The sequence below is a fragment of the Pleurodeles waltl genome, chromosome 5 (genome assembly GCF_031143425.1).
Source record: "Pleurodeles waltl isolate 20211129_DDA chromosome 5, aPleWal1.hap1.20221129, whole genome shotgun sequence".
NCBI lineage: Eukaryota > Metazoa > Chordata > Amphibia > Caudata > Salamandridae > Pleurodeles > Pleurodeles waltl.
Genome location: NC_090444.1, coordinates 1,697,523,342 through 1,697,542,581, shown reverse-complemented (window position 1 = coordinate 1,697,542,581; position 19,240 = coordinate 1,697,523,342). Strand labels below are relative to the sequence as shown.

General features: G+C 44.8%; 1 protein-coding gene across 1 annotated transcript in view; it reads left to right on the top strand.

Moving 5' to 3' along the window:
• The window catches only part of MRPL19 (mitochondrial ribosomal protein L19), a 59,700-nt gene extending 49,762 nt beyond the window's left edge, over positions 1-9,938 (top strand). Inside the window, exons 5-6 of the mRNA XM_069236047.1 lie at positions 5,757-5,935; positions 9,626-9,938. Coding sequence (XP_069092148.1) covers positions 5,757-5,935; positions 9,626-9,847 — 401 coding nt within the window. The 3' untranslated portion in view covers positions 9,848-9,938. The remainder of the gene's footprint in view (positions 1-5,756; positions 5,936-9,625) is intronic.
• The last annotated feature ends 9,302 nt before the right edge of the window (positions 9,939-19,240 follow it).

Sequence of the window (19,240 nt, the reverse complement as noted above, 5' to 3'; positions counted from 1 at the left end):
GTGGACCTGTTCTCCAGCAAACTCCAAAGGAAGGGACTCTAAAGCCTCTGGAACCACCACAACCTGAAACCTGGAGTCACCACTGCACCCACCAAATCCGACCTGGGTTGAAGAGGACCGCCAATGCCAACAAGGTTCCCCAGCCCTCCAGAGTTCTAGTCCATTGTGGTTTCACTCCTCCTGGACTCCCCAATGACGCTCCCCTCCACCACAACTGGTCCGGTAAAGAAAACCCAACACCTAAGGACACCTCTGCACCCTTCACCCCTGAGCTGTGGAAGAAGAGGACCAAAGGTGCCGCCCTCTGTTTGTTCAGCTCAACTGCCGGGAGCCTGCAGTCTCTTTCCACAGTGGTCGATCTCAATTGGACCACATTGGGCACCAAACGCTGTCTTACACTGTGCAACCAGCTACCCCGTGCCACTAAGGGTGTAGTACTGGTGCTGCCTTGGACCTTGCCCACTACTCACCTAAACTATTAGAGATTGGTCTTGTAAGTCGCTGTACTCTATACCTGTTTGCAGAACTTGCTTTTTCTCTCCCAGGATAACATAGCAGAACTCAGAATTTGCACTGTCCACTCTTTAAAGTGAAAATAATTCCTATTCAGAAACGTACTTACCTGAACAATTTTTCCTCTGATGCCTAAACATATATAAAGGTACTTGCTGTTTTTATACATTGGTGTGGATCTCCTTTTTGAGTTGTGTTTGTAGATGTCTTTCACTCCTCTGTGTTAAGCCTAAGGCTGCACGACCACCCTACCCCTAAATAGAGCCCTTTGGGATTGTATAGCAAACCCTGTCCACTCCCTAGGGAACCCCTGGACTCTTTACACAATATTTACATACCACATAAAAGGCCAGCTTCCTAACTGCCCTTTGAGATCTATGGGTAACGGCTGTTTGAGACTGATTCAATTCTCCATTCTACTGCGGGTGTACCTCTACCTTAAACGACTCACCTGGATTTTCCCCTGCTCCTCAGACACATGCGTTAGATGCACCACAGCAGGCACCGACCTGAAACACATGATATGGGATTGCCCAAGGGTTTACTGGAACACCATCCAATCTCATAAGTAAAGAATAACCGCCATCTCATACTGGGAAGCATGGGCCCTGGGCATATACCCAAGACCACGAAAATGTGAGGTTGCAGTGTGCTTTCTAGATCTAGCCCATATTTTGGCCAAGAAAATGATCACAATGTGCTGGAAACTCCCAGCCCCACCTAGTCTGGAGCATTGGCTCATCAGAACCACCCAATGGGTGAAAGCCGAAACAGCAGCATTACACAGAGGCATACACTGTTGCCCAATAGCCCAAACGTGGTCAGACCTCCTTTCCTGGCTGATGGATCCACCCCCAGAGTCAACATCAGACTTATAAGTGAGATACCTATCCCCACCTCCTCCACTCAGTAACTCGTCTACTCAGCACCAAAATCCCAGCCTGTATGTGCACCATCCTAACGGCTTCTAGTCTGCTGTGAGGGTATCAAAGTACAATATATCCCTGACGCCGGGACTATTAGTTCTGCAATACCCTGCCCCTTCCACGTTTCAATGTCACAACTCCCACTTCAACCCCATGGAAGGAGCTTGGAGGGGAGACTGTGCCCCTCTAAGTATCGCAGGGGCCTCGGCCACCTCTCACAATGGACTCCCCTTCGACTGCCCCCCCTTTTCCGACCGTACCCTCTGCTTCTTCTCCATCCCCTCAGTATACCTGTAGGAGGTAATACAATTTGGGATGTTAGCTTTTCTTTAATGTTTGTGGCTATTACTCCTGGGAGAAAAAAAACAAGACGAGAGCAGAAAGCATACATTGCAAAATGATAGTTGATATTTTATTTGTTCCATGTACATATACTCGGTACACCAATTGAAAGACTCTTTAAAGAAACGGTTTAAAAAAATGTCATCTGCACTATTGGAAATTGAGAATCGGACAACAGGATACTTGTATCCTTCACTTTTCTCAGATAATTAAGGTTTTCATATGAAATTCCAATAAATATTGTTCTCAGTAAATATACCTCCAAATAGAACCAGTAAGTAGAGTGCAGTGTTTCTTTCATTGATAAACAATCAGTACTTCCTATCCTGGTAACGTTTCTCCTAGGAAAAGAATACAAAGGGATATAGCCAGGGGCAATCCCACACCTCCAGCTTTTTCCTTTCCCTCCTAGTCTCTGCCTCCATTTCTAACCAATCCAGTTCACATGGTGCTTACATGGGAAACAAATACAGAAGCCAGATCTGCAAGATGGGGGATTTCTAAAAGTCAGAGTCACCTCAGCTCAGGACACCTTAGGGGTTGTCCTGACTGGCCAGTGACTACTCCTTGTTTTTCTCATTATCTCCTCCGGCCTTGCCGCCAAAAGTGGGGCCGTGGCCGGAGGGGGCAGGCATCTCCACTAGCTGGAATGCCCTGTGGTGCTGTAACAAAGGGGGTGAGCCTTTGAGGCTCACTGCCAGGTGTTACAGCTCCTGCAGGGGGAGGTGAGAAGCACCTCCACCCAGTACAGGCTTTGTTACTAGCCACAGAGTGACAAAGGCACTCTCCCCGTGTGGCCATCAACATGTCTGGTGTGTGGCAGGCTGGCAAAACTAGTCAGCCCACACTGGAAGTCGGGTATGTTTTCAGGAGGCATCTCTAAGATGCCCTCTGGGGTGTATTTCACAATAAAATGTACACTGGCATCAGTGTGCATTTATTGTGCTGAGAAGTTTGATACCAAACTTCCCAGTTTTCAGTGTAGCCATTATGGTGCTGTGGAGTTCGTGCATGACAGACTCCCAGACCATATACTCTTATGGCTACCCTGCACTTACAATGTCTAAGGTTTTGCTTAGACACTGTAGGGGCATAGTGCTCATGCACCTATGCCCTCACCTATGGTATAGTGCACCCTGCCTTAGGGCTGTAAGGCCTGCTAGAGGGGTGACTTATCTATGCCATAGGCAGTGTGAGGTTGGCATGGCACCCTGAGGGGAGTGCCATGTTGACTTAGTCATTTTCTCCCCACCAGCACACACAAGCTGGCAAGCAGTGGGTCTGTGCTGAGTGAGGGGTCCCCAGGGTGGCATAAGACATGCTGCAGCCCGTAGAGACCTTCCCTGGCATCAGGGCCCTTGGTACCCGGGGTACCAGTTACAAGGGACTTACCTGGATGCCAGGGTGTGCCAATTGTGGAAACAAAGGTACAGGTTTAGGGAAAGAACACTGGTGCTGGGGCCTGGTTAGCAGGCTTCAGCACACTTTCAAATCATAACTTGGCATCAGCAAAGGCAAAAAGTCAGAGGGTAACCATGTCAAGGAGGCATTTCCTTACAGCCTTCAATTTGAATCAGATCTCTTCGGCAAAGAAGATGCATCCAAAGTATTGCAGCATGCCACGCAGGTAAATGCTGGCTGTGCTTTTCGCACTTTGGAGGCCTGCCCAGCCGATGGCCTTTGAAATCGTACCCCAGCCAGTTGGTATTCTCAGAGATGATAGACACTAGGGTTGACTTAGCGAGTGCCAGTGAACGTGTTATCTGGCAGTGTGTACAAAGTGGAAGGCCAAATATACTCTGTGATGTGGTCAGGTCAGGTCAGTATTTCATGATGGCTTATATTTCTCTGTTCAGATCATAAGAGCTTAAAAAAAAAAAAATCATACAGTGGTATTACTTTCTGTGTGAAGCAAACTGGGGTAATCTTTCAGTACCTACAGGTTCTTAATGTGTCTAGTCGCTCATTTTCTGACTATTAGGCTGCACACCCCTAGTTCTAACAACTTATTTCAAGTCCCTCAGAAGGGCTTCAAAAGGTAGTTTCAGCTCTCCTTTCCGAAGCCAGATTTCAAGGGAACGCTCCTTGTGGATATACCCACAGCCAGACCTAATGCATTAAAACGATTTTAAAAGAATGAGAACTGCTTGATATTGAGTGGTAGCCCCTTTCCATACAAAAAGACTCAGTTGTAGGTCAGAAGACCAGAGCTGTTGCTCCAGTAGGGGACCATTTATCCTAATGAGTGCTGCCTTGAGCTTGATAGTTACTAGACCCATGCGTTCGTTCATCTATTCAAATAGCACTAAAGTACGCTTTCTGTCAGACGTTTTTTTATAGACTGTTCGAAAAGTGTGTGCACGGATTCCATAATTGCAGCACAAATAACTAAAGTTAGGCCTTTTGGACGAAAATCACAAATTTAGGATTTAATTGGAGCTTGGAGTCTTAAAATGATAAGCTTGGTAGCAAAGGTTGGGTTGTAAGTCATAAAAGTAGGCCTACAGTGAAATTTCTGCAAAACGCTCACCTTTATCATATGACTAGGTTTACTGAGTACAGCATGTCAATTCTAACTTGATACGTAGGTTTTGCTTGGTTAAATTAAGGCTGGAGGCGATAACGGGGAAGATTTCTAGTCCAAAGAACTTGAGGTATTGCCCATATCTCCCAGAGTTCTGGTACCTTGGAATTGGTGATCTTCTCTGCAGCCATGCAGTGTTGCACTGTTATGTCTTCTGTGACACACGAGTCAGGCAAGTACCCTAATAATAGCGAGAAGATTAATAAGAGTTCTCTCCCCATATTGTGGCTGTATTGTCTGATGTGGCAATGGATACAGCTCATTCTGGACACACTGTAGTGGGGAGTGTAAGGCCTCTTAACTTGTGAAAGTGGCGGTCACACATACGAATTCAGGATCTATTCCTCAGTCTTCATATAGAATTATCAAGTCCAAGGAATCACAGCTCCAGGTCAGTAGAACCAACACCTCTTAAAATTTGGACTAACAACCCCTTCTTTCTCATCTTTTACAGCCTATTGTATGTGTTTCATTAATCAAACAACCAAAACTATTTTTATGCTAGAATTGGCACACAGTAATTAGTAATCCTAGTCAGAATATTGGCTCTACAGCAACATCTTCAGAAAGTCCTTCATGGACAGAATTTTGAAATGAAGTAGGCTACCTGGGGGAATTTTAGTTTTTCTGGCATTCACAGGTTTACCATTAGGGGTAGACTTGGGAAAGCGTCAAAATGCTATGCTGCCCCAGGTGAGGCGTACTTAGGAGAAATATCTTTTTCTCATTGCTTTTTATCCTTTTTCTCGTGTGCTGCATTCTGCTGCACGCATCGTAAGAGGAAAATGCCTCTGAGCATTGTTTTTGTGCAGGAAGGTGTCCCTTCCTGAACAAAGACAATCCTGCCTACAACTGAGGCACCTCTGTACCATGGCGTAATGGTGCCTGCGTTGGCGCTAGGCAGCCAAAAGTATGCTACGAAAGGACACACGTGATGTATAATGTTAAATATGGCGCATTCCTGCCCTTTTCCTTAAGGCAAGGAGGCTTGCTGCGTTGCGTGAAAAAAATGAGAACTATGGGCCTAAATGTTTCAGTTGTTCAAACGACATGTTAATGACTGGTCTCCAGTTTCTTTCGGGTTGTAATCTGTATCCTATATTAACACAGGGATCATCGGATGGCAACAGTGTGACTATGAGATTGCACCCAAACATTTTCTTTTTGATCTTGAGATAACTTTGTTGTACTCTCAGATGTCCAGAGTACTGTATCTTTATTGTAAATTGCATAAAATAGCATGGAGATAAGATGTTCTTGCACGTGGAGGTGACATCCGAAACAAAGCAGACTTGCTTTCAGCATTTTGCAATTACAAACCAGCACTGTGTGCAAAGGAGGGAATGGTTTTCGTTTGTTTTTACAATTGCTTTTTCGCTAATTTATTTCAGGTATAGAAATTTGTTACGAGTTATACAATCCCCGCATCCAGTCCATCGAAGTGTTAAAGTTGGAGAAGAGACTAGATGACCACCTGATGTATTTAAGAGATGCTCTTCCAGAATACAGTACCTTTGATGTGAATATGAAACCTGTAAACTTACCAAATACAGAGGTTCCTGTAAACCAGGTACGCAGACATAGTATACACATCAGTAGATAATATGAATTAGTTTCATTTACAGGTGCAAAATAATCTGGCCCAGAATACTTTTCTCTCTTTCCCAGCCTACCACATAACACTGCTTTCTTTTACACTTTTTGAGCCTTGCATGAAGAACCACTAAGGAGCGGAAACCGTGCTCAACGACACAGAACTGATTGAGGGATCAGAGCTGAAATGAACACTGACTTGCATAAATTTTGCAGGCTTTCAAAGGCAGGATGGGGGGCATAGGGAAAAGAGGACACCTCGATTAATCCAGCAGCAGAAATTAACATGGAACTCTGTGTAGTAGTTTGCTGTGATGCGCCAGTTCTCACCAGATGTCTACAATACGCCATGGGGAGGGGAATTCTGAATTGCAGATACTGTGGCCCGTATTTATACTTTTTGACGCTAAACTGCGCTAACGCAGTTTAGCGTCAAAAATTTTTGCGCCGGCTAACGTCATTCTGAAGCGCCATGTATTTATTGAATGGCGTTAGCCGGCGCAAGCAGACCGGCGCTGCCTGGTGTGCGTGGAAAAAAAACACGTACACCAGGCAGCGCCGGCGTTGGGAAAAGTGGCGCTAGGGCGTCTTAAAAATGGTGCAAGTCAGGTTGACGCAAAAAATCGCCTCCACCCGATTTGCGCCATTTTTAACGACGCCCAGACGCCATTTACATGACTCCTGTCTTAGTAAAGACAGGAGTCATGCCCCCTTGCCCAATGGCCATGCCCAGGGGACTTCTGTCCCCTGGGCATGGTCATTGGGCATAGTGGCATGTAGGGGGGCACAAATAAGGCCCCCCTATGCCACCCAAAAAAAAAAAAAATAATTTATACTTACCTGAACTTACCTGAATGTCCCTGGGATGGGTCCCTCCATCCTTGGGTGTCCACCTGGGGTGGTCAAGGGTGGCGGGGGGGGGGGGGGGTCCCTGGGGGCAGGGGAGGGCACCTGTGGGCTCATTTTGAGCCCACAGGCCCCTTAACGCCTACCCTGACCCAGGCGTTAAAAAGTGGCGCAAATGCGGGGTTTTTTGCCCCGCCCACTCCCGGGCGTGATTTTTGCCCGGGAGTATAAATACGACGCATTTGCGTCGCCGTCATTTTTTTAGACGGGAACGCCTTCCTTGCATCTCATTAACGCAAGGAAGGCGTTCACGCAAAAAAATGACGCTATTTGCCCATACTTTGGCGCTAGACGCGTCTAACGCCAAAGTATAAATATGGCGTTAGTTTTGCGCCGAATTTGCGTCTAAAAAAACGACGCACATTCGGCGCAAACGGAGTATAAATATGCCCCTGTGTTCCCGCCAAAGTCCTCTCAGAGGATATGCTTAGGCAGTCGCACATTTGGACATTCTGAATCGAGCAATTAAAACCAACCAAATACACGAACGGGAAAGATGAAAAATCCAGAAAGCAATAGGGTAATATTTTTTGGTAAACTAGGTAAGGGGAAAACACAGGTATGATTGCAACAGTGAAGTCTAGCAAAAAAGCAGAATTTGTGTTGCAAGAGCTTGTTTCACTGTGCACAGCAGCAAAAGACATACAAGGGAGGAATGGGAGCAAAGGTCTTGTTAGAACTTTTCAAAGGTAAGGTGGAACAGGTTTGTAAGCATTTAGTTATATCCCAAGCTTAACTACTAAGCAGCAGCTCACCAAACTATGAGGGTCTACTTAGTGGTTAAAGAAGGGTTGGAGCCTTTTCTGGGTAGCTGAATAAGGGGGTGATTGAGTGAGTAGGCAGAGCTTTACAACAATACGTGCCAAGGCTCAAGGTTCTGCCGAGAAGCCCGCGACTGGCGCTATTGCATGTCTGGGGTGCTGAGTACCAAGGCAGCCTTACTCCGATTCCACTTCATGCCTCCTCCTTCCACCACCAGAGCCTTGCTGACCCCTTTGTCTCATTGTTGCAGGTTCTTGTTCAACTTTGCCTTCTTTACTTGTCAGTGGTTTCCCATCTTTCTTTTCTTCCTCCTTTTACCGCTTTGCATTGTTTTCTCACTTGATCTGGATCAAAGTCTGATGAGGAAAAATAATTGCCATTCTCAATGAGTGCCAGAGGACCCCATCTGCAACCATCAGCTCAAATTAAGCACGGGTGGGAGGTCCAGGGGAGTACATCCCAGAATATTTGCCCCATCCTGTTCACTTGCTCCCAAGAGGTTTAGGAGGAGAGCCTTCCTTACCCCCCCTTAATCCCCACTTCAGAAGTGTGAATGGGAAGGAAAAGATAACTAAACTGAGCTGATTTTATTTGCAAAGAACTTAATAGCCCTGTATATAAATGGTTATATGCTTAAAGGGCTGGTTAAAGCAGCCGCACAAGCCAGAGTAACTCAAAGCTGATTTAAATAACATTCATCCATCAATCTTCCTCACAAAGGATTTGTGAACAATTTGTACGGCCTTCAGGTGGACGCCAATTTTTTTATCTGAGCTAGTCCCTAGATATGCAGGCAGGAAGGCTTGCTAGGTGACAGAGGCGACTAGTGGTGCCACAGAGATGAATGACATCTGTATTGTGCTCACCAGTGTGTTCACGTGTAACATCGCACACGTGTTTGCCTGAACAATAGGATACTATACGTGCGTAGGGAAATGCACACGACACTGCAGCATAGGTTCAGCTGTGCTCCACTCTCACAACCTCTAGGAGTGCAGAGATGCCCCTGCATTTGAATGGTATGTCAGATATGGACCATTAGACACAGCCAGCCAGCCAGCCAGCCCACGGTGGTGCCCTTGCTTAATCGGTAACAATGCTCCTCGGTGTATTAATGCTTTTTCCTGGCAAAGGTACTCCATGTGCCTCAGTCATAAGGGCTGAGGTTCTTCAGCGGGTTCAAAATAACCGCGTTCCTTTGGAGCAACCCATTACCACAAGTAAGACTAATTTGCAGCTGTCCCAAAGTTAAGTGGTCATTCAACCTGTTTAAAACACGCTGACAATTCCAAATTTCAAAATATAATCGAAATCTGACAGCACACGCAAGAGTATTAAGCCTGTCTTTTGTTTGGGGTAGTGCCCTGAGAAATGCATAAAAAGTGATCGGTGGAATTCTTGATAGAGTATCAGCTTTTGGTAGTTACTCAGACTGCATCCCAGTCCATTGTTTTTTTGCACAAGTTGGCACCTCAGGCAGGAGCCAGCCATATGCAAATCAGCCTTTGGAGTGCTACATTAGAAAAGGTCCTGCCTGACCTGCCAGGTCACATCCCCTCTAAACCTGAACACAACTAACCCTAGACTGGCTTCTTCGTTTTGGGATTTGTTAAGAGGGTGCAGCTTGGCTCTAGTGGCTCAGTGGGAACAGGACCTACACCTGAGCATTCCTGTTGCATTGAGGGACACAAAAAAGTAATGAGTGCAATGTTTAAAGGAATCTCAGCCATTGGTAATTACTTGCTGCTGCATCCAAGTCTGAGGTATGGCACAGTCACTTTTCCCAGATGCGGGACAAATTTCATTTAGCTTGTTATTGATGTTTGCATGATGCTCCCACCCACCAGACGTAGGATTTCTTTCTTTAAATAATCTATTAACTCCCTATACTTTTGCTTGATTCCTTTGTTTGGCTGGGAAGGAGGAGAGCGTTTACAGGTATTACAATTGTTTTTTTTTTTTTGCATCAATTCATTTAATAACCTTGTGTTCCTCCTAGACTAAAGTTAGAATGAAGCCTAAACCATGGTCTAAACGATGGGAACGACCTGCGTACAACATTAAGGGAATACGATTTGATCTTTATCTCAGCGAAGAACAGATGGAAGAAGCCAAAAAGACAGGCAGGCCCTGGGAAGAATTTGACATGCTCAAGGAATACGATACTACAAAGCTAGAGGAGAACATCTGGAAGGAAGTCAACGAGACACTTAAAAAGTAAACCCGTTCTCAGGTGGTAATAGCTATTGATGGCAATGTAGTATGTTTGCACTGTAAATACATTGTAATATTAAAGATAATGTTTGAATATGTGTCAAGTTTGAAGTTTTTGTTTATTAAATGTGTTAAGCTTACCATATTTTGTTGTTAGTTAATCTCTTATATGACTAACCTGATGTGCCCCAATTACAAACCGGAATTCACTACTAAACAAAGGAAACTGACTTCTTAGGTTCACAAATACATATAGTCAAGTATCAGAACCCGACTAATTAAAAAATCAACAATATTTTGAAATAACGGCCCTCACCCACAAATTGTCACATGCTTAATCATAGGGCCCTGCTAACACACTCCAAAAATTTGAATCCCCTTTGGAGTGGAGCAGTAAGGGTGGGGGAACATGTAAGCACAATAGACAAGACCAACAATTATGGCACAGGGACCGAAGACGAACAACAGAAAAAATATATATATAAAACTGACTCGGGCTGACCACTCGTCCTATTTTATTCCGGTACAGCCTGGACAGGATTAAAATATAATTGGTGGTGTTTAAGGAGTTAGTAACCTGTAAACTCCAATCTCTGAAGAGGGTCAACATGTTTCGGCCTGTTTCTAATGCCAGCTAGGGCCATGCGGCCTTCATCAGGACCTTCGCCCTATCCCTGTATTATAAGACAATGCCCTACCTGTCCTTTTGTCAGGAGGCTAGTTAATTTGTGCCGCTAGATACTCTGTCGTTTGTCAGCACACTGCTCCACTCCAAAGGGGATTCATATTTTTGGAGTGTATTAGCAGGGCCCTATGATGAAGCATGCCACAATTTGTGGTTGAGGACCGTTTTTTAAAAATATGGTTGATTTTTGAATTAGTCTGGTTCTGATACTTGACTATAGTCCTTGTCCTCTTTGTGTGATAACTTTGGTCAAGGGAGGTAGGACAGGAATTCCCTCTCACCCCTCCATAGTGTGTTGATGTTGCAGAACGGCTGCTGAGCCGTAGGGGTTTAGATCCCTTTGGGGATAGTGAAGAATTTTCTAGGCATAGCTGATTCTCATAGTGGGTTTCTTGGGACCATCAAGATGGATGAACAAGGTTTATCCTATAATGATGAAGCGGCAGCTTCGATCCTCGCATGTCCCTCCTTATTCTGATTCTGAATAGAGAAGCAGCTGCCTTTCCCCCTGACCACAAGGACTGGACTTCAGTTAACTTGCTCCTTATATAAGTTCCTATTGGTTGTTGCTTATGTTGTTGGGAGATGGTCTTTCCATTGGTTGCTGGCTCCAGGGCTGGGGTTATGATTGGTGGATTGGCCTGAAAATCTGATTGGTTGTTGGTTCTAGGGCTGAGAATCTGATTGGCTGCTGGTTCTAGGGCTGTGATTGGTGGATAGGCTGAGATTCTGATTGGCTGTTGGTTCTAGGGCTGTGATTGGTGGATAGGCGGAGATTCTGATTGGCTGTTGGTTCTAGGGCTGTGATTGGTGGTCAGGAATAGGGGTATGATTGGTGATTAGGGCTGGGTCTCCCATTAGTTGTTTGAATCAGGGCTTGAAATTGGATTAGCTAGGGTTAGGACCAGCTTCTTATTGGCCAGTAGGGCTATTAAAATCTAGGACTCAGGGTGTCTCAGCGCGGGCGTCGAGGACAAGGGCAGCTGGCTGTTTGGGCCTGTTCGGAACAGGTAGGGACTAGGGCCAGAAATGCTGCCCAATTCTCCATTGACCAGGAATGGTTCCAGCCCCTACACATCCCTCAACATGCAAACACATATTCTACAAAGGCATCCAACTCATGCATCACAAACTGACCACAGACAGATTGCATTGTCCCATCACCCAACACAATACCCTTTATACAACACATATCCTCCACAACTACAACAGTCAAACACCTGCATTCTCACAGCAAACACTACTCTGTCCACTCCCACTAACACAACCTGCCATCACCCACACAAAACTACAGCATACATTTCTCTGTCTCAGCCTTCCAGATATACACACTCTGCTCATACTAACCAACAACACTATCCGCTGTTTGCTCCACACAGACCTCCTGTCATCATAACAATGCCCAAATCCCTGCCTTCAAACACCCTTTCCCTCTTTTCACCAATTACACACAACCATACAATCCCCACATTTCACTCCACCACACATTCTTTTCCAGTCATCACAACTAACACTAACTCCCCTGACACACATCCATCACCTCTTACACACCTCCTACATTCATCTCCAAAACACATCAACACCCCATCTAACACTCAAATTCCACTCACCAGCACTAACTCAAATACAAATCCCTCACCAAAAACAACTACACCAATATCCCCTCTCACTATTCCACAAAAATATAGACCACAAACATCAGCACATCAACACAAACTTACATTACACATATCGTCATACCCCCTCCCACACTCAGGACTACACAAAGAATACAAATTCCATCCTATCTCCACCCCACTTTCTCACTCTTCACAAACGCCTACCACAAGCATCCCCACCCAGCAACTTTCTTTCATTCGCCTCTCCTCCATTGCACAATTTAGAGCCTTACATCATGATCCACATGCTCCTCCACCACCCCTAACCCATACTCCATCCACACTAAACAAACGCAAACAAAATAAAAAACATGCCACTCATAGCAACCTCGCATCCCCTTGTCTATTACATAATAAGACTACCCTACAAAAAACCAGTACTCTTCATGGCTCTCTCAGCCACCAAGTAAGTACGTGTGTGTGTGTGTGTGTGTGTGTGTGTACACACACACACACACACACACACACACACACACACACACACACACACACACACACACACACACACACACACACACACACACCCTCCCCCCCCCCCCTCTCCCCCCCCCCCCCCCTCCCAACCTGCTGGACGGACACACCCCCCCCCCTCCCCCTTAACCTGCTGGACGGACACACACACACCCCTCAACCTGCTGGAAGAGGAACACTACAGGGAGTGCAGAATTATTAGGCAAGTTGTATTTTTGAGGATTAATTTTATTATTGAACAACAACCATGTTCTCAATGAACCCAAAAAACTCATTAATATCAAAGCTGAATATTTTTGGAAGTAGTTTTTAGTTTGTTTTTAGTTTTAGCTATGTTAGGGGGATATTTGTGTGTGCAGGTGACTATTACTGTGCATAATTATTAGGCAACTTAACAAAAAAAAATATATACCCTTTTCAATTATTTATTATTACCAGTGAAACCAATATAACATCTCAACATTCACAAATATACATTTCTGACATTCAAAAACAAAACAAAAACAAATCAGTGACCAATATAGCCACCTTTCTTTGCAAGGACACTCAAAAGCCTGCCATCCATGGATTCTGTCAGTGTTTTGATCTGTTCACCATCAACATTGCGTGCAGCAGCAACCACAGCCTCCCAGACACTGTTCAGAGAGGTGTACTGTTTTCCCTCCTTGTAAATCTCACATTTGATGATGGACCACAGGTTCTCAATGGGGTTCAGATCAGGTGAACAAGGAGGCCATGTCATTAGATTTCCTTCTTTTATACCCTTTCTTGCCAGCCACGCTGTGGAGTACTTGGACGCGTGTGATGGAGCATTGTCCTGCATGAAAATCATGTTTTTCTTGAAGGATGCAGACTTCTTCCTGTACCACTGCTTGAAGAAGGTGTCTTCCAGGAACTGGCAGTAGGACTGGGAGTTGAGCTTGACTCCATCCTCAACCCGAAAAGGCCCCACAAGCTCATCTTTGATGATACCAGCCCAAACCAGTACTCCACCTCCACCTTGCTGGCGTCTGAGTTGGACTGGAGCTCTCTGCCCTTTACCAATCCAGCCACGGGCCCATCAAGACTCACTCTCATTTCATCAGTCCATAAAACCTTAGAAAAATCAGTCTTGAGATATTTCTTGGCCCAGTCTTGACGTTTCAGCTTGAGTGTCTTGTTCAGTGGTGGTCGTCTTTCAGCCTTTCTTACCTTGGCCATGTCTCTGAGTATTGCACACCTTGTGCTTTTGGGCACTCCAGTGATGTTGCAGCTCTGAAATATGGCCAAACTGGTGGCAAGTGGCATCGTGGCAGCTGCACGCTTGACTTTTCTCAGTTCATGGGCAGTTATTTTGCGCCTTGATTTTTCCACACGCTTCTGGCGACCCTGTTGACTATTTTGAATGAAACGCTTGATTGTTCGATGATCACGCTTCAGAAGCTTTGCAATTTTAAGAGTGCTGCATCCCTCTGCAAGATATCTCACTATTTTTGACTTTTCTGAGCCTGTCAAGTCCTTCTTTTGACCCATTTTGCCAAAGGAAAGGAAGTTGCCTAATAATTATGCACACCTGATATAGGGTGTTGATGTCATTAGACCACACCCCTTCTCATTACAGAGATGCACATCACCTAATATGCTTAATTGGTAGTAGGCTTTCGAGCCTATACAGCTTGGAGTAAGACAACATGCATAAAGAGGATGATGTGGTCAAAATACTCATTTGCCTAATAATTCTGCACTCCCTGTATATTGAAAAGCAAGACTATTGTGAGCCTCAAAAGGTTACCACAACTAGGCTCTCTCAGCCACCAAGTAAGTACGTACACACACACACACCCCTCGCCCCTTAACCTGCTTGATTGATGGGGACACACACACACACACACACACACACACACACACACACACACACACACACACTTACAACAACTAGCAATACTCCTGCTTCAAGCTTATATTATACTACTTAACCTTCTCCAAAACAACACTACCACTAACACACCTTTTCTAAACTGCCAGCTCATAAATGCTCGATCACTCTAAAAAAACAAGCACCACATCTACAATCTGCTCACAGACACACAACCTGACTTACTATTCATACCTGAATCCTGGTTGGGAGATGTCATGGCCCCAGTGTTGCATGAAGCTGTTCCTCCAGGCTATCAAAACATCGCACAAAACCATATAGGCAAGAGAGGAGGTGGACTAGCTATTATATTCAAACAGGCATTGAACCTCAGTAAAACAGACATCTCCATACAAGGTTGTGAAGCCCTCCTTACCAGATGCCACCCTGCTCCAACATTCCTTCTGTAACTTTCTCCTCCTAACAACTCCACATTCCCAGATGCTTTTCTAGACAGTCTCAAACCTTATTACACAATACTCCAACCTATGCATTCTTGGGGATCTAAACATTTGGTTTGACAAACTCAATATGCCCCATCCAAAAGCTATCACCACTGGCCTAGTCCCATTGAACCTACATCAGATTGTACACAATCCCACACACATCGCTGGACACATCCTAGATGTAATTTTTGCTAAGCCTGAACTAGTTACTATTCATAGCATCAAGCCAATCACTTGGTCAGACCACCATTTGATAACTTTCCAACATGCAACTCTACAAATCAACACACCCCACAACTACTAACGTACATACACCTATCGACCATGGAGCAAACTCAATTTGGATGAATTAGAAACACAACTAACAGCCAACACAGATCTAGATACAATTAATTCTCTGCCAAAACTTTGAGTGGCTACAGGAAGCTTTTGATATCCTAATACCACTCAGAAAAACTAAACACGACAAAAGAAAACCAACACCTTGGAGAAACACAGAACTTAAAAAGATAAAGCAACAAATCAGAAAGTTGCAGCGGACCTGGCTCAAAACAAACAGTCAAGACAAACTGCAGCTACACAAACTTAACAGGATATACAAACCAATCAATCAAAAAAGCTAAAAAAAAAAAGGTACTACTCAGACAGAATTCAAAATGCTCAATCTACCACTAAGGAATTTTATAAAATTCTCAATGAATTTCGAAAACCTACAGGTATGGAAGGAAGTCATCCCACTACTCAGGATTTCACAAACAAATTGGCAATTCACTACACAACCAAGGCAGACACATTGGACTCCTATTTAAAACAGAAGAAAAACATCAGCACCAACCCCTTTCCTAAAATACCCTCTAAGAATAAACCAACCCAACCTCTACAGTCCTTCAAACAAATATCCCAAGGTGAATTTATGGATTTGGTCCAAGCAAGCAGACCTTCCGGTTGCCCTTCTGACCCTTGCCCACCACAAATCTTCAAGAACATTCTTCTATCTACTTCTGCTGCCACACCTGTAAGAAGAATTATCAACAACTCCTTAACTTCAGGAACTTTTCCTGTAGACCTGAAAAAGGCATACATACGACCGTTATTGAAGAAAACAAACCTAGACCCGCAAGACCCCAACAACTACAGACCAATCACAAATGGATCTTTCCTGGGTAAATTGATAGAGCAGCATTCGCCCAGGTGTCACAATTCATTGAAGACAATTCTATACTTTCAGACTTCCAAACTGGATTCCGCCAGGAAGAAGCACTGAATCGGCACTCATAGCAATCTGGGATGATCTTAAAAATACAGTCGACCGAAACGGAGTGGCTGCACTACTTCTCTTGGACCTCTCAGCTGCCTTTGATACGGTTGACCAAGACACCCTAATTCAAAGACTCCACAAAGCCGGCATACAAGGGATTGCTCTCAACTGGATTACTTCCTATCTTCAAAAAAGGTCTAATATCATCCCTTCGCCCCCCCTTCTCGTCCGAACCCTACTTCACAAAAGTAGGGGTCCCCCAAAGATCAATCATCTCACCTTTGCTTTTCAACATCAACATGATATCTTTACCAGAACTGATCAATGATTTCCATCTCACATGCTACAACTATGCAGATGACACACAAATACTACTTAAATTAGAATGCCCCAAAAACATTGAAAACTCACAAATCTTCAGTTGCCTCAGAGCCGTTGATCAGTGGATGACCTGGAGCCATCTCAAACTAAATACCTCCAAAACAGAAATACTCATATGTGGTGACTGGAAAAATTATGACCCTCTGTGCGTCTGGCCTGACTATCTCGGACCACCTCCTCAATTATCCAAGGAAGTTAACCTAGGAATCAACATGGATTCCAAGTTAACTATGAATGCCCAAGTGGACAAATTAGCATGAACAAGCTTCATCACCTTGAAGACTTTACGACGCATCTTCCCCCACCTTGGATTTCCACACAAGGTGCAAGCTACTATCTCACTTGTACTAACCAAACTGGATTATGCCAATGGCCTCTACCATGGATCATCTCTATCTATTGTGAAAAAACTACAACGTATCCAGAATTCCGCAGCCAGGCTACTATTACATGTAAAGCCCCAAGCCTACATCTCCCCTGCCTTGAGAGCACTACACTGGTTACCCTTTGCCAGAAGATGCACTTTCAAGCTGCTTTGTATCACCCACAAAGCTATACACATGGAACAGGAACGCTTTTTATCAGAAACAAAATAACCAATTACATCCAACAAAGAAACCTCCGCTCAAAATTGGCACCCCGCCTTAGGACACCACCATACAAGAAAAAGACTATAGGTGGTACATCCTTCTCCGTTCAAGCTGCCAAACTATGGAATTCATTACCCCCAACTATAAGAACCACAGATAACTTTCTTGTCTTCAGAAAACTACTCAAGAGTTGGCTCTCTCCTTCATAACCACCATATTCAAACAACTATGGACTGCATCTGCCTATGTTGATAAATATTTTTTTACAGATTATGTGTATATTTCTAGTTATGTATAGTTCTTTAGAAAATATGTATCGCTACTATGTCATAACAATAAAATACACACACACTCTTTAAACCTGTTTGACTAAGTATATTTTACCCATGGTTCCAATTATGTATTGCATGTGTGTGTGTGTGTATGTATGTATGTATGTATATATATATATATATATATATATATATATATATATGTTCGATGGCATGTGTAGCTGCAGATACACATGCTGTGCATTATCCTGCCATCTAGTGTTGGGCTCGGAGTGTTACAAGTTGTTTTTCTTCAAAGAAGTCTTTTCGAGTCACAAGACCGAGGGACTCCTCCCTTTCGGCTCCATTGCGCATGGGCGTCGACTCCATTTTAGATTGTTTTCTTTCCGCCATCGGGTTCGGACGTGTTCCTCTATGCTCCGTGTTTGGGTTCGGGTTCGGAAAAGATAGTTATCCATCGGAAAATTCGACGGCATTGTTTGCGCTCAGTACCGGGTTAGTGCTAGCACATCGACACCGAAGAAACAAAAGTTCTGGCAGCCCTTCGGGGTTTCCACGCCTCGGCGGGGCCTGTTCGGCCCGACCGCGTCCATCTTCAACGCTCATGGACCGGACCCCCTTCCGCTTCTGCCCCAACTGCCACGCAAAGTATCCTTATACAGACCAACACTTGGTCTGTAATCTGTGTTTGTCCTCCGAACACAACGAGGATACTTGCGAGGCCTGTAGGGCATTTCGATCCAAGAAGGCACTGCGGGATCGAAGAGCTCGAAGACTCCAGATGGCGTCGACACCGGCCGGACACACCCACGTCAAAGAAGAGGAGACATTCGCCATTAGAGATCCGGACTTGGACGAGTCCGAGAGTGAGCAGCCGAAGACGCAGCAAACCGTGAGTAAACCAGCCCTGGCAAAAACTCACTCGAAAATTGTGAAGGCCCAGGGGACGCCACCGCCAACAGGCCATGGCTTTACCCGAAAACACAGTGACCAAAAACATAGGCACCGAAAAAGGCCTCCCAGTAGCTGAAGACATCCGACTCTGGTCGAGATACCGGCTCCGAACAGACACGGCACCGAGAGTTCAGCACACCGAAAATCAAAAAGGTTTCCTCGGAGACGAAAAAGACTGTCGAAAAAATTTCAGCACCGAAACATTCTTCCTCGGAGCCAAAACAAAGCTCCTATACAGAGGAACAAGGCTTTTCCACACATTTACAAGGCCACAGATTTGAACAAGAGCTGGGCATGGGAGAGTCTGACCACACACAAAGAAGGCTCCATATCCAAAAGGACACGGGGAAAATTAGAACTCTTCCTCCAATCAAAATGAAAAGGAAGCTCGCTTTCCAAGAGGTGGAAGTGCAGCCAAAGGCTAAAGTGGCAAAAGAGAAAACTCCACCACAATATTTGCCACAACAATCACCATTACATTCGCCACATCTGTCCCCGGTAGCAACACCCGAAATGATGCAGTCACCAACGCACACAGGGATGAGTCGAGATGACCCGGATGCATGGGATTTGTATGATGCACCGGTCTCTGACAATAGTCCCGAATGCTACCCAGCAAGACCTTCACCACCTGAAGACAGTACTGCTTACATGCAAGTGGTTTCCAGGGCAGCTGCATTTCATAATGTTGCATTGCATGCAGAGCACATAGAAGATGACTTCTTGTTCAACACCCTGTCATCTACTCACAGCCAATGCTGCCAGGCATGTTAAAACACACTAAACAGGTG